This window comes from Scyliorhinus canicula, chromosome 2 (assembly GCF_902713615.1).
Source record: "Scyliorhinus canicula chromosome 2, sScyCan1.1, whole genome shotgun sequence".
Taxonomy (NCBI): domain Eukaryota; kingdom Metazoa; phylum Chordata; class Chondrichthyes; order Carcharhiniformes; family Scyliorhinidae; genus Scyliorhinus; species Scyliorhinus canicula.
The window spans coordinates 94,802,218-94,826,981 of NC_052147.1; the positions used below are offsets into that span (position 1 = coordinate 94,802,218).

Genomic DNA, 24,764 nt, shown 5'->3' on the forward strand with positions numbered 1-24,764 from the left:
GGGTAAACCTGTTCCAGAGGCTCAGCTAGGTTCTGGGATACAGCAGACCTCCGACTGCTGTCTCACCTGCACGTTCCTGTCTCCACCTGATGTGCATCTGCAACTGTGTGGTGTTCACCAGAATGTGCCCCAGATGTCTGTCCACCACTCTCACCCACCAAGGTATGTAACACTGTGCTGGTGGTGGGTGGGGATGACTGGTGTGGCACGGTTATTATGGTGGCATCCTCGGAGCTCTCCTCTAAGGTGTTCTCTTGGGAGGCAGGAGTCTGGGTGCGGGTGGCTGGTGCCATTGGCTGCAGGTCCTGCGGGCGAATGAACATGTGGTCAGTGGGAGAAATGTCTTAGTTTGTATGGCATTAACAACTCATGTTTGGCAGGATATCTGGGTGGGGGCTGGTGGATCCTCACACCTGCACTGTGCACTAACCTCTACCGTGGTCACTGCTCTGTCCTCAACCTCCCCTGCAATGTTCAGGATCCGTTCCTGATAGAGGGTGAGGACTCTGATGTCCGACACCTCACCACCATCTGGGCCCTCTCCTATTGGTTATGGGCCAACGTCTCCTTGGGGGACACCTAGGGGTCACCGTTAGCTGCACACATGCTTAATTGTGGGGGGTGGGGTGGCTTGGGGATGTGAGAGGGTTCAAATGGAGATGGGCTGTATGGGGAGTATGTAGGGTGGAGAGTGTGTGGGACGCAGCGGCTGGTGTCTGGGAGTTCAGTGCAATCACACCCGAGTGGCCCAGTGGAGGTCGTTGACCTTCATGCTGGACTGGGTGCTGGTCCTACTGTTCACGTTCCCTGAGCTGATGGCCACTGCCACTTCCTCCCAGGTGGTTGTGGCTGACCCTCCGGGACCCATGGGGGAACAGGGCATCCCCTCTGGCCTCCACCTCGTCCAACAGTCTGGTCAGATCGGCATCGTTGAATCGTAGGGCTGGTCATTTTGGTGGCATGGCTGCGAGCTGAGTGGGGTTCGCTGTACAGGATCGGTTTAAGTACTGTTGTCCCTTGCTGGCAGGGGCAGGTGAGCGCTGTCCCACTGAATCAGCTGGTGAGACCATGATTTGCATCGAGCCGCCCGTGGGGCCTCATTAAGTGCGCCAAGTAACGTTTTATAGCGGTGACAGCCTTGTGGGGCCGGGCGTAGTGGTATTGTCGCTGGACAAGTAAACCAGAGCCTCAGAGTAATGCTCTGAGACCTAGGTTCAAATCTCGCCACTGCAGATGGTAAAATTTGAATTAAATGAAAATCTGGAATTACATGTCTAATGATGACCATGAAACCATTGTCCATTGTTGTAAAAACCCATGTGGTTCATGAATGTCCTTGAGAGAAGGAAGTCTGCCATTCGTAATTGGTCTGGCCTACATGTGACTCTAGACGCAACAGCAATGTGGTTGACTCTTAACTGCCCACTCAAGGACAATTAGGGATGGGCAATAAATGCTGGCACAGCTGGCGACGCCCACATCCCATGAACTAATAATTTTTAAAAGGTTCCTGCTTGCTACCACACTTAGAAACTTTTTGGTTAAATCGCACCCATTGTTTTCAGTTAGTAAGATTATGTAGTTAATGGGAGGGGCCAGGGTTGAAGCAGTCATGTGTTGAGGTTCAGAGTTTTAGTTTTGTGGTTGAAAGGCAAGCTGAGAAGGTTCTGAAGAAATACAACATCCTGCTCTACACTAGTTGCTGAACCTGTAATGCCTGAATTTCAAAATCCACACCTTTGGTTTTAAATCCCTCCTCTATGACTTGTACCACCCCGCAAGCCTTTCCAATCTCCAAGCAGCTCCGGTGCTAGTCTCTTGCACATCCCCGATTTTAATCGGTCTAACATTGGCAGTAGTATGTTCAGGTACCTCGGCTGTCTTCTCTCCCTAAATCCCTCTCTTTCTCTACCTCTTTCCTGCTATAGGGTGCTCCTTAAAATCTTCCACTTTGACCAGTTTTTGGCCGTCTGTCCCAGTATCTCCTTTTCTGGCTTTGTATCAAATAAATTCCACCGATAACACTCTTAAGTGCCTTGGAAGGTTTTACCATTCAAAGGGTATTGTATAAATGCAAGATTTTAATATTGAAGAGATCAAAAAGTAATTTAAGATGGACAGGAAAATGACAATGACAAACTAGAAACTGTGTCTAGATAGATTCTCTTGTGCATGTCAAAGAAGCAAAGGAAGTGATAAGTGAAACTACTAGTATCTGCATAAAAATTCAGTAAAAAAGGGAATAATGCCACAGGGCTACTGGAAAGCCAAGGTTATTGCTATATTCAAAAAAGGAAAATAGAATATATGCAGTGAATCCAGTTATATTAATGTCAGTGGTAAGATCATTATTGAAATCATGCCTCAAAGATGTAAGAGAACTAACCATGCAGAAACTGAAAATAAAATGAAGAATAGTTAGTATAGATTACAAATGGAAAGTTCTGCATTACCAACCTTAGTGAATTCCTTGAACAAGGAATGAAAATAGTTGGCTTATAATGTATTAGATGCAATATATATGCATTTTCAAAAGGCATTTGATACTTGGTTCTTGACATAACGAGAAACCCACCATTATATATTTAAACACTTTATTTTTATTCTCTTTATTTTTAAACTGATCTTTTTCTGCTGAACAAAGAATCTAAGATGGCTGCTACATGTCACCTGATCACAGGATTGGCTTTCTGTCTGGTACTTTCCCCAGGAGTTTCAAGGACAATAATAATTACTGCGGTTATGCCTAGACAGTTACTAACAGACTCCCATCATACCTGGAGCTGTTTAGCCACATTTCAAAGGAACCTACGGGGATGTCATTTGCATTTGATGAGCCAACCTTGCTCGTGCAGTCTATGGGTCTGCTGAGATAATTACATCCAAAATGCTAGACCCTCAACATCGATGGCACTCTTTCAACAACTAATGACTGAGGTATTATCAATCCTGAAACCAAAACCAATTCCAGATGCTGGAATCCCTTTTGAATTCATTGTAGAGAAAGGAGGTCCCGTAAACCAAGCCTCTGACCTTTTGGGCAGTTTAATATACTGTGGTGTTAACATCAACTGGATAGAACTCCAGCAGCCAACTGGGTAAGTCATCTCAGCTCCTCCAAGCCTGTTTGATTCTAAAAGGCACAGATCAATGCCTGCCAAGTGGTCTAAACACAGAAAAGCCCATTGTACAGCAGCATCATTAATTTCAAGGATTTTTGAATAATTTAACCAGCCAAAAGCACATCAGAAGGAAGCCCCACCATGAAGGAAATGCCCCTTGGGCTCTGACTTTGGACTCTGGAGCTCACGTGAAATAATATTCATTTTTCTGTCGTCCTTGTATTGTAAAACTCCTTTTATCTATCCCCTTTTACCGTTTGAATGTGCGGAATGGGAAGTAGTGAATACTCCTTTTCGGGTTTTGAATATGTAAAATAAACTAACCTTGAGTTAATCCGTACTCCAGTTTGCTGTGGATTATTAGTACAATTGGATCATAAATAAAACTGGGAACTGCTTATTCTTTGGAAAAATAAACTGACTAACTGCCTCCTGCTTACGAACAGGTGATGAGAAGTAAATCAGTGCAATTTGAACCTTTTTGTAACCTTTGTATCTCTCTCCTATCCATAACTACATTTAGTAGACTCATGACTAAGGTTTGATCTTGTGGCATCGGAGACAAGTAAAGATTGATAGCAAACACGCTCAATAAAAAAGAAACAGTAAGCGTTCATGATAGTTAATCTCACTCACAGAAGGTTGGAAATGTTTCACACGACTCAATGTTGTGACCACATTATATAAATAATTTAGAATTGTAAATCAGCGATACAATATCAAAATTTGTAGATAGGAATAGACTATCAATTCCTCAAGCCTGTTTCACCATTTCATAAGGTCATCTTTGATCTATCTACTAACCCTATCCACATGTCTTGGCTACATATCCCTTAATACCCCTGGCTAGGAAAATCTGTCAATCTCAGATGTTAAATTATTAATTGAGACAGCATCTACTGCTTTTATAATAGACCCCTGTGTCACAATATTTATGGCTCCAACTGATTTATTATAAACCTTCCAGGTAAATGCAGAGATGTGATCTCCATCAAATTCGACAATCCTGTATTTCAATGGGAACTGGGGAGCACTCTAGATACAGCAAACAAGGAAAATGTATGCCTCAGAAAGAGACTATTTGTCCCATAATGTCCTTACTGATATATTTTTATCTGAATCAATGTCTCCAAGCATGAAAATCTCTGTAACCAGTAAATTAAACAATGAGTAGAACTGCTTTTGATAGTTTGTTATTTGAGGAAAGCACCACTAAATAACAGTGCTTTTACCTTTGGAGCAGGGAGAAGCTCAGTTGATTAATTTTTTAAGGGATTTTTATTCCGCAAATTTTCAAACTTTTTTACAATTTACAACAATCCCACAAACCCCTGACCCATTAAGCCTCCACCCCTCCCTCGACAGTCAACTCCCCAAAATGCAAAATAAATAAACCTTAACTATTGTAGAACCTACCACTCGCCCTGTTTAGGGCGAATTTCACTTTTTCCAGGACCAAAACCTCCAGCAGGTCCCATTGCCACGTCGAGGCACAGACCTCCTGTGAACAATCAGCGAGGTGAAGGCTAAAACATTCTCCCCCGCACTGCTTGCAGCTCCGGCCGGTCCGACACTCTGAATATCGCTTCTGGGGACTATGGTGAATGTATAATGCTTAATTCACACTATATATCATTGTGTCCTTGTGGGCTCTGTCTGTGAGCCGTTGCGCGGCTCTGCCCACAGGGGGAGATGAGGAGCTTGTACAGGGCTCCACCCTTGGCACCGCCCATGGCCCCTCCCACTATTGGAAGTATAAAGTACTACAGTCTTGTGAGTCTGCCCTCAGTTGTTCTGGTCGCAGGCAGGCTCAGTTGTAAGTCTATTAAAGCCACAGTTTACTTCCTCTCGTGTCTCGAGTGAATTGATGGTCACATCAATTTAATAGACTTAAAAAACCACCATGGAATCAGCCCTCAAACCTGATCGACTAGAACTCGACCCGCAGGCTGCAGAAGGGAAGGAAATCTTTCTACGCTGGCTTCGGTGCTTCAAGGCGTACCTGGCTGCGTCGACTACCTCCGCTACTACTGAAGAGCAGAAACTCGGTCTCCTGCACGCACGGGCGAGCCATCACATCTCTATGCAACTCAATAGTACCGACTCATACACCGAAGCCCTCGCTATATTCGACCGACTAAACGTGCGGCCTGTAAATGAAGTCTACGCGCGGCATATTTTCACTACCCGCCGCTAGCGCCCCACAGAGTCGCTAGAGGACTACCTGCATGACCTGAAAGCTCTTGCACAGGAATGTAACTTTCAGGCTGTAACTGCCTCCCAGCATATGGAACTCGCTGTCCGTGATGTGTATGTTGCAGGGGTCCGGTCTAACTACGTGCGCCAGCGTCACCTCGAAAAAGGGGCCCAGAACTTGGAGGACACTGTAACGCTAGCAACCTCACTGGAGGTCGTGTTTCAAAGGTTGAACTCGTTCCCCGCTGACCACGCGACCACATCGTAGACCCCCGACCAGAGACTGCCCCAGGCCTGCGCCGCGCAGCCACCCACTCACTATGGAGCGCCATTGTGCCATTTTTGCGGTCAGCCCCAACACCCACGGCAGCACTGTCCGGTCCGCAACGCGACCTGCAGCAACTGCGGTCGAAAAGGACATTGTGCTACGGTATGTCTGTCTAAATCTAAACCCTCTAACTCTCCCGCTGTCCAGAGCAATCGCTCCCCCAACTCGCAGACCCCGCAATGTTGCAGCGTGTCTGCCGGCTCTGCCTCCACTCGACATGTGCGACTCATGGGGGCCGCCACCTTGGCAATCCTCCCCCACGCGGCCGGCCATGTGCGAGTCATGGGGGGGCGTCATCTTCCTCGCCGCCCGCCACGTGCGATCCACGGGGGCGGCCATCTTGGACGCCATCTTCTTCATCACCCGCCACGTGCGATCAACGGGGGCCGCCATCTTGGCCATCACCCGATGTTCATCTCGACGACTACGACCTCCGCAGACAGTCATCACGGGGCCACTCCAGCACTGCTGATCAAGCCACCTACTACCCGCAACTCAACGCAGTCACTTTGGACCAGTCGCGGCCAAAGCACCTCAGGAGCTCGATGATGTCCGTTCAGGTCAACGGGTACAAGACACCGTGCCTCTTCAACTCTGGGAGCACCGAGAGCTTCGTGCATCCAGACCTGGTAAGACGCAGTTCGCTCCCAATCTTCCCTGCACGGCAAACTATCTCCCTTGCCTCGGGTTCGCACTCGGTTCAAATACAAGGGGGCATCGTTGCGACATTAACAATACAGGGCGCCAGCTACTCTAATTTCCAGCTGTACGTGTTCACAGGCCTCTGCGCCCCCTCCTACTCGGGCTCAATTTTCAATGCAATCTTAGAAGCCTCACACTCAGCTTCGGTATCTCACTATATGCAGCTTAGCGACTCTACAAATCGACCCTCCTCCACTCTTCGCTAATCTCACTGCTAACTGCAAACCCGTAGCCACTCGCAGCAGGCGGTATAGCCTGCAGGACAGGGTAATTATTAGAGCCGAAGTCCAGCGGCTCCTACGTGAGGGAGTCATAAAGGCCAGTAATATCCCCTGGAGAGCTCAGGTGGTGGTCATCAAGACCGGGGAAAAGTTCCGGATGGTGGTTGATTACAGCCAGACCATTAACCGGTTCACGTGTACCCCCTCCCCCGAATTGCAGACATGGTCAACCAGGATCGCCCAGTACCGCATATTCTCCACGGTGGATCTGAAGTCTGCATACCACCAGCTCCCAATCCGCCCGGAGGACCGCCACTACACGCCGTTCGAGGCAGATGGCCGCCTCTTCCATTTCCTCCGGGTTCCCTTTGGCGTCACGAATGGGGTCTCGGTGTTCCAACGAGCAATGGACCGAATGGTGGACCTGTACGGTCTGCGCGCCACGTTTCCGTATCTGGATAATGTCACCATCTGCGGCCATGACCAGCAGCACCACGACGCCAACCTCCACCGATTTCTCCAAACCGCCCAGAAACTCAATCTCACATACAATAAGGAGAAATGTGTTTTCCGCACAACCAGACTAGCCATCCTCGCCAATGTTGTGGAAAACGGAGTCCTAGGGCCTGACCCGGACCGTATGCAATTCCCTCTTACAATTCCCTCTCCCTCATTGTTCCAGGGCCCTCGAGGTGCCTTGGATTTTTCTCCTATTACGCCCAGTGGGTCCCCCAGTACGCGGACAAAGCCCGCCCACTATTTAAGATCACGCTCTTCCCACTGTCAGCCGAGGCCCGGCAGGCCTTCAATTGCATCAAGGAGGTCATCGCCAAAACCGCCATGCCGGCGGTGGATGAATCCGTCCCCTTTCAGGTGGAGAGCGACGCCTCAGAGATCACTCTCGCTGCCACTCTGAACCAGGCAGGAAGACCAGTAGCTTTCTTCTCCCGAACCCTCTCCGCTTTGGAACTTCGACATTCCTCAGTCGAAAAAGAAGCTCAAGCCATTGTGGAAGCTGTACGGCACTGGAGGCACTACCTCGCAGGTAGGAGGTTTACCCTCATCATGACCAGAGATCAATTGCCTTCATGTTCGACAACTCGCAACGGGTCAAAATAAAAAACAATAAAATCTTGAGGTGGAGGATCGAACTCTCCATCTATAATTATGACATCATATATCGGCCGTGGAAGCTCAACGAGCCCCCAGATGCCCTGTCCTGTGACACATGCGCTAGCGCGCAAGACAACCGATTACAGGCTATCCACAATGACCTCTGCCACCCTGGGGTCACCCGGCTCGCCCACTACATCAAAGCCAGAAATCTGCCTTTCTCCATCGAGGAGGTAAAAGCCATCACCAGGGATTGCCCAATCTGCGCGGAGTACAAACCGCACTTCTATAGACCAGACAAGGCCCACCTGGTAAAGGCTTCCCGGCCTTTTGAACACCTGAGCATCGATTTCAAAGGGCCCCTCCCCTCGACGAATCGAAATGTGTACTTCCTCAACGTCATAGACGAATCCTCCCGTTTTCCGTTTGCTATTCCATGACCCAATATGACCTCCCGTACAGTCATCAGAGACCTGCACAGTGTCTTCATCCTGTTCGGCTATGTCCACAGCGACAGGGGTTCGTCCTTCATGAGCGACGAGCTGCGTCAGTACCTGCTCGACAAGGGCACCGCCTCGAGCAGGACTACCAGCTACAACCCCAGGGGGAATGGGCAAGTGGAGAGGGAGAACGCGACGGTCTGAAAGACCGTCCTACTGACCCTACGGTCCAGGAATCTCCCGACCTCCCACTGGCAGGAGGTCCTCCCCGACGCGCTCCATGCTATTAGGTCCCCCCTGTGTACGGCCACTAATCAGACCCCTCACAAGCGATTATTTGTTTTCTCTAGGTGCACTACCACGGGGGCTTCACTCCCATCTTGGTTGAGGACACCGGGCCCGGTTCTCCTCCGGAAGCACGTCCGGACACATAAAACGGACCCAATAGTAGAAAGGGTAATACTGCTACACTCCCACTCTACGCCTTTGTAGAACACCCCGACGGCCGTCAGGACACCATTTCCCTCCGGGACCTTGCGCCTGCAGGATCCACCACCACCACCACCACCACCACCACCACCGCTGAGGTACCCTCACACTACACCCAACCAGACACCTCCCCCCCCCCCCCCCCCACAGCCTGCGCCCCCACGCCTACAGGTTTCCTGCGCCCCCCTTCGCCCGTCGCACCGGTCAAGAACGAACCTCTGAACGAACCACCCCCGGAGTCCACCCTCAGATCCACACCGCCCGTCAGCACACAGCCATCCGAAGCGGCTGCAACCCCAGTGCTCCGCCGATCCCAGTGGACGACTCGGCCACCAGACCGGCTCAATCTGTAGACCCGTCACCCCCACCGGACTTGATTTTTTTTACAGGGGGAGAATGTGGTGAATGTATAATGCTTAATTCACATTATATATCATTGTGTCCTTGTGGGCTCTGTCTGTGAGCCGTTGCGCGGCTCTGCCCACGGGGAGATGAGGAGCTTGTACAGGGCTCCACCCATGGCTCCGCCCATGGCCCCTCCCGCTACCGGAAGTATAAAGTGCTGCGATCTTGTGAGTCTGCCCTCAGTTGTTCTGGTTGCAGGCAGGCTCAGTTGTAAGTCTATTAAAGCCACAGTTTACTTCCTCTCGTGTCTCGAATGAATTGATGGTCACATCAGGGACCCAGCTCCACCTCCCCCGAAATGTTGCTGAACACCATCCTCCAAAACTTTTCCAGCTTTGCACAGGCCCAAATCATATGCATATGGTTTGCAGGGCCCTGACCCCCATCACTCACAGACATCCTCCAATCTTTTCGAACAGCTGGCTCATCCTACAGTTTGTAAGGTGTGCCCTGTACATTACCTTCAGCTGTATCAGCCCCAACCTCGCACAGAAGGTCGAGGCGTTTATCCTCTAACACCTCACATCACAACCCCATCACCAGTGCCATCCCCCAACTCTTCCCTCTACTTCACCTTAACCCCTCTATGGACACCACATTCTCCTCCAAAATCCTCCATAAATCGTCGAGACGACCCTTCTCTCCAACCCTACTGCTGACAGCACCACCTCCAACAACAATGGGGCAAGCGCTATTGGAAAGGTTGGGAAGATCTTCCTCTCAAAGTCCCGCACCTGCTTTTCCCAAAACTTTCACCCCACGCCAGCCCCCTGGCTCACTCCTCCAAACTCCTAAACCGCCCTTCCAGAAACAAATCCTCCATTTCCTTGATCCCCCCCCCACTCTTCCCATCCCTGGAACAAAGAACAGTACAGCACCCTCAAATGCCTAAAGTGCGACGCTGCCAGATGAAATGGCAGCCACCCGCATCCCTCCTTCCACTGCCAGGAAAGAGGAATATAAAATACTCAATTTTCCCTAAATCTGGACCCTGAAAAAGTTCCAAATCTCTGAAGCAACCTCATAATGCTCCCAACTGAAGACCACGCCTCCGAGATATACAACAACTTTTCAGTGCATTTGAATGCTATAGTGACTGAGGGATATTGAGGGTTCATTTTTATCTAAAGTCTAGTCTTTCCTTTATTTAGTTAATTAACTTAAAAGTTGCTGTTTGGTTTAGAAGAAGGTGAATTTTCAATCAGCTTTAAACAAAGGTTCTGCTTGCAGCTACTTGCAGCTGGAGCTTGATAATTAGTTAATTGGATTAGGCCAGTTTTCAGAGGCGAGAGTCACAGTATAAAGGTGAGCCAGCTACAGTGCAGACTTTGTTAGGAGGGAGCAAGGTGCTCCTTTCATTTCATTTCCTCAAAAGAGCGAGAAAGGAGCCGGGAGTTTACAGAGTGTGCAGCTGACTGGGAGCAGAGTCGGAGGGCGGAGTTCCAGTTGGTCCACAGGGCAGCTACATTCTGGAGGGTAAGAGGGGATGGAGGCCAAGGCAGTTGCATGCTCCTCCTATAGGATGTGGGTGGTGAGGGATACCATCGGTGTCCCCACTGACTACACCTGTGGGAAGTGCACCCAACTCCAGCTCCTTAGAGACCGTGTTAGGGAACTGGAGCTGGAGCTGGATGAACTCTGGATCATTCAGGAGGCAGAGGGGGTAATAGAGAAGGGTCACAGGGAGGTAGCCACACCCAAGGTACAGGACAAGAGTAGCTGGGTTATAGTCAGGGGAAGGAAAACAAACGGGCAGACAGTGCAGGGATCTTTCGTGGCCGTTCCCCTTCAAAACAAGTATACCGTTTTGGATGCTGTTTGAGGGGGATGACCTACCGGGGGAAGGCCCTAGTGGCCAGGTCTCTGGCACTGAGGGTGACTCAGAAGGGAAGGGGGAAGAACAGAAAAGCAATAGAGATAGGAGACTCAATGGTTAGGGGAATGGATAGGAGATTCTGTGGTCGCGATCGAGACTCCCAGAAGGTATGTTGCCTCCCGGGTGCCAGAGCCAGGGATGTCTCGGATCAAGTCGACAGGATTCTTAAGGCGAAGAGTGAGCAACCAGAAGTTGTGGTGTAGATAGGCACCAACAACATAGCTAAGAAAAGGGATGAGGATCAAAAAAGTGATTTTAGGGAGTTAGGTTGGAAGCTAAAGAGCAGGACAAGCAGAACAGTGATATCAGGATTGCTACCTGTGCCACGTGCAAGTGAGGCAAGGAAAATAGAACGAGTCCAGCCGAACATGTGGTTACAGGGCTGGTGCAGGAGGGAAGTCTTCAGATATGTGGATCATTGGGATATCTTCTGGGGAAGGTGGGACCTGTGCGTGAAGGACGGATTGCAGCTAAACTGTAGGGCACCAATATCCTGGGTGGGAGGTTTACTGGAGCTCTTCAGGAGGGTTTAAACTAGTTTGGCAGGGGGGGTGGGAACCAGAGTTATCGATGAGAGGATAGGGTAGCAGTTGAACAGGCATAAATAGTATGCAACAAGCCAGTGAGGAAGGATAGACAGTTGATAGGGCAAAGTTGCACTCAGTGGAATGGGTTAAAGTGTGTCTGTTTCAATGCAACGTGTCAGGAATAAGGGAGATGAACTTAGAGCACGGATCAGTACTTTAAACTATGATGTTGTGGCCATTACTGAGACATGGATTTCACAGGGGCAGGAGTGGTTGTTAGAAGTTCCAGGGTTTAGATGTTTTCAGCAGAATAGGGAGGGAGGTAAAAGAGGAGGGGGGGTGACACTGTTAATTAGGGAATGCACCACAGCTGCAGAAAAGGAGGTAGTTGACGAGGGTTTGCCGACTGAGTCAGTATGGGTGGAATTCAGAAACAAGAAAGGAGCAGTCACTTTATTGGGAGTTTTCTATAGACCCCGCCAATAGCAGCAGACAGATAGAGGAACAGATTTGGTGGCAGATCTTGGAAAAGTGCGGAAGTAACAGAGTTGTTGTCATGGGTGACTTCAACTTCCCTAATATTGACTGGAACCTCCTTAGTGCAAATGGTTTGGATGGAGCAGATTTTGTCAGGTGTGTACAGGAAGGATTCCTGACTCAATATGTAGATAGGCTGACTAGGGGGGAGGCCATATTGGACTTGGTGCTCGGCAACGAACCAGGCCAGGTGTCAGATGTCTCGGTGGGAGAGCATTTCGGTGACAGTGACCACAACTCCTTGACCGTTACCATAGTCTTGGAGAGGGATAGGAACACACAGTATGGGGAGATATTTAATTGGGGGAGGGGAAGTTATACTGCTATTAGACAGGAGCTGAGGAGCATAAAGTGGGAACAATTGTTCTGGGGAAATGGACAACAGTAATTGAGGATTGTTTAAGGAGCACTTTCTGCGAGTGCTGAACAGTTTTGTCCCACTGTGACGAGGAAGGAATGGTAAGGTGAAAGAGCCTTGGATGACAAGAGAAGTGGAGCTTCTAGTCAAGAAGAAGAAGGAAGCTTGCGTAAGGTTGAGGAAGCAAGGATCTGACTCGGCTCTAGAGGGTTACAAGGTAGCCGGAAGGAACTCAAAAATGGACTGAGGAGAGCTAGAAGAGAGCATGAAAAAGCTCTAGCGGGAAGGATTAGGGGAAACCCCAAAGCGTTCTACACTTACATGATAAATAATAGGATGATCAGAGTCAAAGTAGGGCTGATCAGGGATAGTGGAGGGAACTTGTGCCTAGAGTCTGAGGCGATGGGGGAGGCCCTAAATGAATTCTTTGCTTCAGTATTCACTAGAGAGAGGGATCTTGTTGCCCATGAGAACCAGGTTAATAGACTCGAACAGGTTGATATTAAGAAGGAGGATGTGCTAGAAATTTTGAAAAGCATAAGGATAGATAAGTCCCCTGGGATACACCCAAGATTACTATGGGAAACGAGGGAGGAGTTTGCTGCGCTGTTGGCGATGATCTTTGCGTCCTCACTCTCTACTAGAGTAGTACCAGATGATTGGAGGGAGGCGAATGTTGTTCCCCTGTTCAAGAAAGGGAATAGGAAAATCCCTGGGAATTACAGACCCATCAGTCTTGCGTCTGTGGTGAACAAAATATTGGAAAGGATTCTGAGAGATAGGATTTATGATTATTTAGAAAAACATAGTTTGATTAAAAATAGTCAGCATGGCTTTGTGAGGGGCAGGTCATGCCTCACAAGCTTCATTGAATTCTTTGAGGATGTGACGAGACACATTGATGAAGGTCGGGCAGTGGATGTGGTGTATATGGATTTCAGTAAGGCATTTGATAAGGTTCCCCATTGTAGGCTTATTCAGAAAGATAGGGGGCATGGGATACAGGGAAATTTGGCTGTCTGGATACAGAATTGGCTGGCCGAAAGAAGACAGTGAGTGGTGGAAGGAAAGTATTCGCCTGGAAGTCGGTGTCCAGTGGTGTCCCGCAAGGATCTGTTCTGGGACCTCTGCTCTTTGTGGTTTTTATAAATGATTTGGATGAGGAAGTGGAAGGGTGGGTTAGTAAGTTTGCTGATTACATGAAGGTTGGTGGAGTTGTAGATAGTGTTGAGGGTTGTTGCAGGTTACAACAGGACATTGACAGGATGCAGAGCTGGGCTGAGAAGTGGCAGGTGGAGTTCAACCTTGATAAATGTGAAGTCATTCATTTTGGAAGGTCAAATTTGAATGCTGAATACAGGGTTAAAGGCAGGATTCTTGGAAGTTTGGAGGAACAGAGGGATCTTGGGGTCCACGTACATAGATCCCTCAAAGTTGCCATCCAGGTTGATAGGGTTGTTAAGAAGGCGCATGGTGTGCTGGCTTTCGTTATGTGGAGATGCTGGCGTTGGACTGGGGTAAGCACAGTAAGAAGTCTGAGGAAGGAGCAGTGCTCCGAAAGCTAGTGTTTGAAACAAACATGTTGGACTTTAACCTGGTGTTGTAAGACTTCTTACTTGGCTTTCATTAACAGGGGGATTGAGTTTAAGAGCCGTGAGGTTTTGCTGCAGCTTTATAAAACTCTAGTTCAGTGTTCTTCAAACTTTTATTCCGGGAACACATTTTTAGCAACCGGCCAACCTTCAGGACCCACACCGGCCGACCTTCGCGACCCACGCCGCCCGGCCTGGGCGAACCATCATTTTCGCTTACCTTGTTTGCTGCTGACAGAAATGGAGGAAATGGTTTTGGGTCCCTTTGGCCCTCGTACACGCTCCTCCAATGGAACCTGTTGGATGAAGGTGAAGCCTTCCGGTGTCGGAAAGTATGGAGTCTCCATCAGTCCAAAGTTCTGCTTTTTTTTCCTGTAAAATTTTATCAAATAAAACGAACTTGTAAAAATATTTTTTTTTAAATGAAGAAAATAAATGACAAAATAAAATAAAATAAATAAATTAAATTAATAAAGCCCCCCCGAACTTGTAAAACAAAAAACTTCGACTGTTTAAAAAAAAAAGCGGCCGCACTGCGCATGCGTTCCCGATCATCGGCGTGCATGCGCATAGTTTTGCGCATGCAAGCCAATGATTTGGCACGCATGCGCAGTGCAGCCGCATTTTTTTTACATGTTCGCGGCCAGTTTGAAGGCCTCTTGCAGCCAGCGTTATTAACAGCCGGCTGCTACAGTTGTTGGCGCAGATTTGCGCGAACGGGAGCGCCGCGACGGGCAGCTCCGCGCCCCGCCCGCGAGCCACCCGCGGGTAGTTTCCCCGAGTTAGACAATGCCTGCTCTAGTTCGACCATACTTGGAATATTGTGTCCAGTTCTGGTCGCCTCATTATAGGAAGGATGTGGATGCTTTGGAGCTGGTACAGAGGAGATTTACCAGGATGCTGTCTGGACTGGGGGGCATGTCTTATGAAGAAAGGTTGAGGGAGCTAGGGTTTTTCTCACTGGAGCGAAGAAGGCAGAGAGGTGACTTGATAGAGGTGTACAAGGTGATGAGAGGCATGGATAGCCAGAATGGAAATGACTGTCACGAGGGGACATAATTTTAAGGTGATTGGAGGAAGGTGTAGGCGAGATGTCAGAGGTAGGTTCTTTACACAGAGAGTGGTGGGTGTGTGGAATGCACTGCCAGCAAAGGTGGTGGAGTCTGAGTCATTAGGGACATTTAAGCGACTCTTAGACAGGCACATGCACAGAAGTAAATTGAAGGGGTGTAGGTTAGGTTGATTTTAGATTAGGATAAATGGTTGGCACAACATCGTGGGCTGAAGGACCCATACTGTGCTGTACTGTTCTATGTCTATGTTCTAACAAGCCATCAGCATACAAGGACACCCTAAGCACCACCCTACCTCACTATCCCCTTCCTCAACTGCGAGATCCTCAGCACAATGGCCAAGGGCTGTATAGCCAATGCAAACAGAAGGGGGAACCATGAGCCATCTCTGCATCATACCCCGGTGCAATACAAAGTACCCTGAATTCATTTTTTTTTTAAAATAATTTTTATTAAAATTTTCACATTTCCACAAAAACGAAAACAATAACAGAAAATTCTAAGAACAAATAAAAACAGAACCCCCCCCGCCGTAAATACAAAAGAGAAACAATAATTTAACGCCCGTCATTGGCAAAAAGCAGATATTCAACCCAAAACAAAAACAAAGAGACAACCCCCTGGGTTGCTGCTGCTGCTGACCTTTTGTTTTTACCGTTCTGCCAGGAGATCTAGGAATGGTTGCCATCTCCTGAAAAAACCCTGCACTGACCCCCTTAGGGCAAATTTCACCCTCTCCAATTTAATAAACCCCGCCATATCGTTGACCCAGGCCTCTACGCTTGGGGGCCTCGCATTCTTCCACTGAAGAAGAATCCTCCGCCGGGCTACTAGGGACGCAAAGGCCAGAACACTGGCCTCTTTCGCCTCCTGCACTCCCGGCTCCACTGGAACCCCAAATATTGCGAGTCCTCAGCCTGGATTGACCCTGGATCCTACCACCCTCGATACCGTCCTTGCTATACCCTTCCAAAATTCCCCCAGCGCTGGGCATGCCCAGAACATGTGGACATGGTTTTCTGGGCTCCCTGAGCACCTAATACACCTGTCCTCGGTCCCAAAAAAATGGCTCATCCTTGTCCCGGTCATATGAGCCCTATGCAGTACCTTAAACTGTATGAGGCTAAGCCTCGCACATGAAGAGGAGGAGTTCACGCTTTCTAGGGCATCCGCCCACGTCCCCTCCTCAATCTCCTCACCCAGCTCCTCCTCCCATTTATCTTTCAGCTTCTCCACCGAGGCCTCGTCTACCTCCTGCATCACCTGGTACACTTCCGAGATCCTCCCCTCTCCAACCCATACCCCCAAGAGCACCCTGTCCTGAACCCCACACGGCGGCAGCAGGGGGAACCTCGCCACCTGCCGCCTGACAAACGCCCTTACTTGCATGTACCGAAAGGTGTTCCCCGCGGGGAGCCCGAACTTCCCTTCCAGCTCACCCAGGCTCGCAAACTTCCCGTCTATGAACAGGTCCCCCAGCCTCCTGACACCTGCCCTGTGCCAACTCAGGAACCCGCCATCAATTCTCCCCGGAACAAACCGGTGGTTCCTCCGTATCGGAGACCCCATCGAGGCCCCCACCTCCCGCCTGTGCCGCCTCCATTGCCCCCAAATCTTGAGGGTAGCTGCCACCATCGGGCTCGTGGTATACCTCGTCGGAGGGAGTGGCAGCGGCGCCGTTGCAAGCGCTTCCAGGCTCGTACCCACGCAGGATGCCATCTCCAGCCTCTTCCATGACGCCCCCCTCCCCGTCCATTACCCACTTACGCACCATCATAATACCCACAGAGGTTGGGCAACGCCAGCCCCCCCCCCCCCCCCAATCCCTGCCCCGCTCCAAGAACACCTGTCTCACCCTTGGAGTCCCGTGTGCCCACACAAACCCCGTAATGCTCCTGTTAACCCGCCTGAAAAAGGCCATCGGGATAAGGATGGGGAGGCACTGGAATAGGAACAGAAACCTCGGGAGCACTGTCATCTTGACTGACTGCACCCTACCCGCCAAAGACAGCGGCAGCATGTCCCACCTCTTAAACTCCTCCTCCATTTGCTCCACCAGCCTTGTGAGGTTTAGCTTATGCAAGGCCCCCCAGCTCCTGGCCACCTGAACCCCCAAGTATCTAAAGCTCCTCTCCGCCCTTTTCAGTGGGAGCTTCCCAATTCCTCCCTCCTGGTCCCCCGGGTGTACCACAAACAGCTCACTTTTCCCAAAGTTAAGCTTATACCCTGAGAAATCCCCAAATTCCCGGAGAATCCCCATCACCACCGGCATTCCCCCCACCGGGCCCGCCACATACAACAATAGGTCATCCGCATAGAGCGACACTCGGTGCTCCTCCCCACCCCGGTCCAGCCCCCTCCAATCTCCCGACTCCCTCAGCGCATTGGCCAAGGGTTCAATTGCCAGCGCAAAAAGTAGGGAGGACAGGGGACACCCCTGCCTCGCCCCTCGGTATAGTCGAAAATACTCCGACCTCCTCTTATTCGTGGCCACACTCGCCATCGGGGCCTCATAAAACAGCCTCACCCAACTGACAAACCCCTCCCCAAACCCAAACCTTTCCAACACCTCCCACAAGTACCCCCACTCGACCCTATCAAAGGCCTTCTCCGCATCTAGCGCCACCACTATCTCCGCCTCCCCTTCCACCGCCGGCATCATAATAACGTTCAAGAGCCTCCGTATATTAGTGTTCAAGTACCCTGAATTCATATCATACATGCGCATGCTCGCCATTGGCGCCTTGTACAACAGCTACACCCATGTCACCAACTACGGCCCAATCCAAAATTTCTCCATCACCGACATCAGATAACTCCACTCTTGATTATACGCCTTTTCTGCATCTAACGCCACCACCACCTCCGTCTCCCTACCCTCTACCAGCGAAAGCACCACATTCAACAGCCTACTCACATTCGAGGACAACTGTCTTCTTTTTACCCTGTTTGGTCCTCCCCAATCACCTTTGGAAAGCACCGCTCCAACCTTAACGCCAACACCTTTGCTGATATTTTGGCGTTTACATTCAGCGGAGACGTGGGCCTGTTTGACTCGCACTCCACCGGATCCTTGTCCTTCTGAAGTAACAATGAGTTGGAGGCCTGCCCCATCATTTGCAGCAAGATGCCCTGTCTATCACGTCCTCGAACATTCCCACAATCAATGGCCTATCCTTAAATCTTTTATAAAATTCGACCGAAAACCTATCTGGTCCTGCCGCCTTCCCTGCCTGCATCCTCCAGATTGCCACCTTCACCTCCACCACCCCCATTGGCTCCTCCAACCCTGCCTTCTCCACCTCACCCCATCACCCAACCTTGGGCACTCTACTCCACCCAGAAACTTCCTCATCTCCCATTCATCCTCTGGTGGCTCTGAATTATACAAGTCCCTACAAAACTCCTCAAACACCTTATTAATCTGTTCCAGACTGCCACCAACTCCCCTGTCCTGTCCCGCACCCTAACTAACTCCCTCGCTGCGACCGCCCTATGAAGCTTTCCTGCAAGCATATAACCTGCCACCTCCCCATACTCGTAAACAGCTCCCTTCACCCATTTCAACTGATGCACTGATTTCCCTGTGGACAATAGGTCAAACCTCACCTGCAACTCTTCTTTTCCACAAGCCCCATGTCTGGGTCCCCCATGTACCTCCCATTCACCTCTAAAATCTCTCCTGCCAATCTTTGGCATCCTCCCTCTCCTCCCTATCCACCTTGGCCTTAAACAAGATCACCTCCCCTCTTACTACCTCCTTCAGAGCCTCCCAAATCACCAACGCGAAACCTGCCCTGTGCATTTGAAACCCACATACTCCTCGATCACTTTCCGCATCTTGTCACAGAAGCTACGATCCACCAACAACCCTACACCCATCCTCCATTCCGGCTTTGGAATGCCCCCTTCTCCAATACCATGTGCAGAGTGTGATCCGAAATCACAATTGCCGAATACTCTGCCCTCTTCACTCCAGCTAACAGTGCCTTTCCCAAAAGAAAAAGTCAATCCTTGAGAACACCTGAAAATCGCTTATTGTCACAAGTAGGCTTCAAATGAAGTTACTGTGAAAAGCCCCTAGTCGCCACATTCCGGCACCTGTTCAGGGAGGCTGGTGCGGGAATTGAACCGTGCTGCTGGCCTGCCTTGGTCTGCTTTAAAAGCCAGCGATTTAGCCTTGTGCTAAACCACCTTGTGCACCGGGGAGAAAAATGAATACTCCCGGTCCCTCCGGTGTAAAAATCTCCATGAGTCAAACCTCCCCCAATGCCTCCAAGCACCCCCCCTCCCGCGACAGGGTCAGCGAGCACGGCTGGGACCCATCCACCCTCGGTGCCAGTACTGTATTCCAATATCCACCCCCCACACCCACTATCAACTCATGGGTATCCATATCCGGTATGGCACCCAACGTTGTCTTCACGAACCCTGCATCAGTACCGAAAAGCATGCTGTTAGGTGAATTGGACATTTTGAATTCTCCCTCTGCGTACCCGAACAGGCGTTGGAATGTGGTGACCAGTGGATTTTCACAGTAACTTCATTATAGTGTTCATGTAAGCCTACTTGTGACAATAAAAGATTATTATTATTATATTATTACTTGTGACACTATTAAAGATTTACCTGTCCGCCCTCTAACACATCTGTAACAATCACGTACCTGATCCGCCACCACCTTCTCCATCTGAAACCTCACCAGCTTACCCACCAAAAACTCCATCCCCTGAGCCCTACTGTCAAACCTGGAATAAAACACCTGGATCACCCCCACCACGCCCCCTTCAGAAGCCTTATCTGATCCTTCGCCTTGAGATGCGTCTCCTGCAGGATCACCACGTCGGCTTTTAAACTGTTCAAATGAGCAAAAACTCTCGCTCTCTTCACCTGTCCCTGAGCCCCTTCACGTTCCACATCACCATTCTGACCGGGTGTTTCTCAGCCCCCCACCCCACCTGTTCCTTCCATCTGCCATCACTGTTACCCCAGGCCTCACCCATCCGGCCAGACCCATCCCATCCTTTTGTTACCATCAAAGCTGCCCGTCTCAGAGTCCCTCCCTCTTCCTCTTGCAAGCTCTTCACTCAGTATCGATCCCCTCCCCCACCATTCACACGTCCCAGGTCCATCAAAACCTGATCGGCCAGGCTCCAAATGACTACGGACCCTCCCCCCACCACACTTCCGTTCACTAGCCAAACTTGGTTTGCTAATGCAAATGACCCATGCCAGAGCTTCCCCCTCCTCCCCACCCCCTCATCAGTAACCTGGCCCCAAGTGCCCAAATCCAACCTCCCTCGAAACAAGAGACAAAAAAGAACCGCACCCATAAAAAAAAACCAAACATGTGTAAATAAGACCCCTCCCCCCACCCCCACTATTTAAGAGACAGGAGCAAAACCCCAATTCAAATAGAAAACGCTGAATAAGAAAAACAATCCCCGTCCCCACCAACCAAGTCCAAACCTAAACTCTCATCTCAATCCCACTCCTTCAGCTTTAACAAATGCCTCTGCTGCCTCCACCGTCTCAAAATAAAAGTCCTTTGAATTGTAAGTCACTCTCAGATCCGCTCTCCGAATCTCACTCTGCTGCCGCGCAATGCCACCTTCACCCATCTAAAGGCCGCCCACCTTCTCGCCAACTCCGCCGTCAGATCTTGGTATGTTTGTATACCAACTTCCCACTTCACATCTCGTCTTTGCTTTGTTCAGCTCAAAACCTTCTCCTTCACGTGATAGCTGTGCAAGCAACCTATAACCGTCCTTGATGGCTCATTCGCTTTAGGCTTTGGTCTGAGTGACCAATGTGTCCTGTCCAACTCGTAGCGAGAGGGTTTTCATCCTCCCACATCAACTCAAATGAACATCTTTGGAAAGTACTCAGTCGGCCTCGGGCCCTCCACCCGCATGGTCAGGCCCACAATCCTCAAATTTTGCCTCGTCGACCTGTTCTCCAGGTCCTCCACCTTGGCTCTGAGCCCTTTATTAATCTTCAGCACCCTCTGCAGCTCCTCACTCATAGAGGTCAACTGGTCGCTGTATTCTGAAGGTGCCTCCTCCACCCCCTTCAACTTATCTCCTTGCTCCCGCACCTCAACTGACGTTTTCATCACTGCCACCTTTACTGGGGTAATCGTCTCCTCTACCCACTCTTTAAGCGAGGCTGTCATCTCTTCAAATACTTGGCAAACAACCTCTCAAACTTCACCGACATCACCTCGGTCAGAGTTTCCACCATGAGGGGTGCTGCCCCACCTGATGACCCAGCCCCTGCCATATTTCTTCCTGCAGGACTCACGGCAGCTCGCTGGTGGGCGTTCGTTCGCCCCCCTTCTTTCTAGTATCTTTCTTCTGGGACTTCGACATTCCTCAACCTCCCTATGACTTCCCATATCAACCCATCCAAAAACTAGTCCGAGACCGGGCATAAAAGTCCAAAAATCAGAGACTCCAGCAGGAGCCACCTAACATTGTGATCTCCACCTACATGACGCGACTGGAAGTCAGCGCAGTTGATGAATTTAAACTACACATTTTTTAAACAAAACAGATGTTGCCCATTACAAGGCTGTTTTGGCATCGGTAGAAATAAGCTCCATTTTTACCTTACCATTTTGCTCAGTCTTACATTATCAGTGATTTAGCAGTAGTGGGATTGAAAGCAAAGGGAGCCTTTATTCATGAAGCAATAAAAAAATTGATCTTTTTGTCACATGATCAGTTACGTTTATGGTCCACTATTGGGGGCTGCGATACTCTGTGGAATTAAATGAGTTTAGGAATGGTGAGTCGGCTGGTACACTGTTACTCTTCTAATAATTGTCTGCTGTCTTGTTTTTTTCTCTTAGGAAAAGAGGAGGCTGAAACTGGCCTTAAAGAAGATGATACAAATGCCGAGTGCCACAAGTGGTATGTACTAATCTCTCTGCACTGGGGGAAAAGAATATTCAATGGCATGTTCAACATTCATGAATCAATCTCTAATAAGTGCTTCTGTGCCAGTTTAGGACAGCTGCATAACATGTAGTTTTTATAAAAGACACAACATTATCTGCGGTTTGAATTCCATTTCGTACCACAGTTTCACAAAGTGACTTCCTGATGAGAGTTTGTCAAATCCCAGATTCCGACACAGTTCATAGGTGTCACGTGTGTCTCTTATGGCTCTGAAGTGTGTGAAAACAGTTGGCTTTTCCATTAGTGGGATACAGTACATGATTGATTTATTGCAAGGGTTTTGTTGAATATAATTACTAATCTTCTGGATAATTTTAAATGATTGTTTCATCAAGCATGAGTGTGTGCATTTTTGAAAAGTTGATTTATTGTAGGATGAGAAGACATTAGCTACACATTCTTTTCACTCTTTACCCCACCCGCCCCCACCCCCACATTCTCACCCCATTTGCTTAAAATATCATAGGTGTTTCAAATTGAATATAGGGAGGCATACACCTTTGAATTCCTTTGCCACAGCTTTGTGAAAAACTGACATTTGAGACTAGCAGCTGGAAAGAGGTGCTTAGTTGAAAGCAGTTACAGATCAATCCATGCACCATTCTGTAGAGTCACTATCCTTTTCATCCCTAAGAAGACGATATTGAATTATAAGCATTTTTAAAACAGGAACAGCACTGAGAGTACCCTATAATGCATATTGTGTATTGGGACTGTTAATTTGCAACAGTACTGACATTTAACAACTACCTGGTCTTTTCTACAATATTTAATTATTATGCATAACTGAAATCTGCCATCTCTGAATAACTATAATTGCAGCATTTTAAGTGTTTCATATCAGTCCAATCTCCTGTATGTAAGTGTATGTCCATCAACAAAACAGTGCTCATAACGCGTTTGGTTTTTGATGTAGCTGAACATTGTCTCTGAAGTTTGCTTTCCGTTTTTCTTGGAGTTTACCATATGTAATTGATCTATAGCTGTTTCTTTAATAGGGCAATACAGATTACCAGATCAAACATTGTACCTTGTTGCACGTACCATTGATTTGAATCTATGTATTTCAGGATGGGTTTGTATTTTTTTTTTGTGATACCATGTTTAATTTTGGAATTTAGTTAGTTTTAAATCAGATTTGGTGTGAATTCAAAGTCAGAAAATGGGTTGTGGCAGGGAACATCTGACTTCACACATGCCAATTGGATTCATTTCTGTTTGTTCATGTTATATATTAAAATAAAAAGGATATGATCTTATCAAAGTCCAAGTTTATTTAAACATAAAAGTTATTTGGCAGAGTTACTGCACACTCTATTGCTTATTCATTTCCCATCAATCCCCAAGTCTGTTGTTTGCTATTCCTGACCGTTTTTGTTGGCAAGTGCAGTGTTTTCCCCTTTGTGACTCTGACTCTGTGTGGTTATTTCCAGAATTAAGATTCAGATCTATAGCGTGTGGCCAAATTTCACTCTGAGCAAAGAGGGTCAGTTCTCGAGCAAAAAGAAGCAGCAACACATGCTGAAACTCATATAGTTTATAGAAAACACATCTAATACTTCTTGTTGGATCAGTACTTCTGATACTGGGTATTGTAGAATACTAATTGTTTTTTGCCAATCTATTCTAGCTTTTTTCAGCTGAAAAGGCCCGTTCCCACTACTTTTCATTATTCTCCAACTTTTCAGAAAGCCTCTTTAATGATTACTTACATCATACAAAATAAATCAATTTTCACGGTGCCACAGCCAATTGAAGCTAGATAAAAAATTGCATGACCAAAAAAGGCTAAATTTACATGAATGGTTTGTGTATTAACTGCCCTATTATGGAAGTCAGGTATTTTATCTGTTCAATTGTATAACCTGCCCCTTACTTGTTCAACACTATTCAGGGACTTTATCACTTCCACTTTTAGCCATTTTTTAAACTCAATGGCGGGATCTGCATATCATTGACAAAGCCAGCAGATATTGCTCATTTCTAATTGCCCTTGAGAAGATAGCAGTGAGTCACCTTCTTAAAAGGCTGTTCTGTGTGGTGAAGGTATATCCTTCGAGAGTTCCAGGATTTAACCCAGTGGCAAGGGATGTTAATATTGTTCCAAGTCAGGATGGTGTGTGGTTGGGGGATGGTTGTGTTCCCCGTGTCATGCTAGGTTGAAAAAGGTGCGGGTTTAGGTGGGTGCTGTTGAAGAAGCCTTGGCTAGGTTCTTCAGAGAATCTGCAGATGTTACATACTGATACCATGGTGCATCAGTGGAGAGGAAGCAGGTGGATGGAGTGTTGATCAAGCCAACTGCTTTGTCCAGGATTGTGTTGTGCTTCTTAAGTGTTGTTGGAGATGAGCTCATCCAACCAAAGTGCAGGATATTCCAATTCACTCCTAATTTGCGCATTGTAGATGATGGGGAGTCTTTTAGGAATTGGTAGATGAGTCATTTATTACAAATATCCAGATTTTTGCTGGTTCAAAGAGCCACAATATTCCTGTGGCTGGTCCAATTAAGTTCTGGTCAATGGTAACTCCCAGGATGTTGATTATGAGGGGATTTTAAATTGGCCATGCCATTGAATATAAGGGAAGTGGATAGACTTTCTTGTTGAAGATGGCACTTGTGTGACATGGAGGCTGCCATTTATCTGCGCAAGCCTGGATGTTGCCCAGGTCTTGTTGCATGCAAGCATGGATCACTTCATTATATGAAGAATTGTGAATTGAGCTGAACACTGTACAATCATCGTGAATATCACATTTTAACCTTATTCTGAAGGGAAGATCATTGATTGGGAACTGGAAATGGTGGTGCCCTGAACAAAATCA

General features: G+C 48.4%; 1 protein-coding gene across 1 annotated transcript in view; it reads left to right on the forward strand.

Annotated features, from left to right (window-relative positions):
• The window catches only part of rmdn3 (regulator of microtubule dynamics 3), a 411,523-nt gene that overhangs the window by 109,860 nt on the left and 276,899 nt on the right, over nucleotides 1-24,764 (forward strand). The window contains exon 6 of the mRNA XM_038783476.1: nucleotides 21,833-21,893. Within this exon, the coding sequence (XP_038639404.1) occupies nucleotides 21,833-21,893 (61 nt within the window). The remainder of the gene's footprint in view (nucleotides 1-21,832; nucleotides 21,894-24,764) is intronic.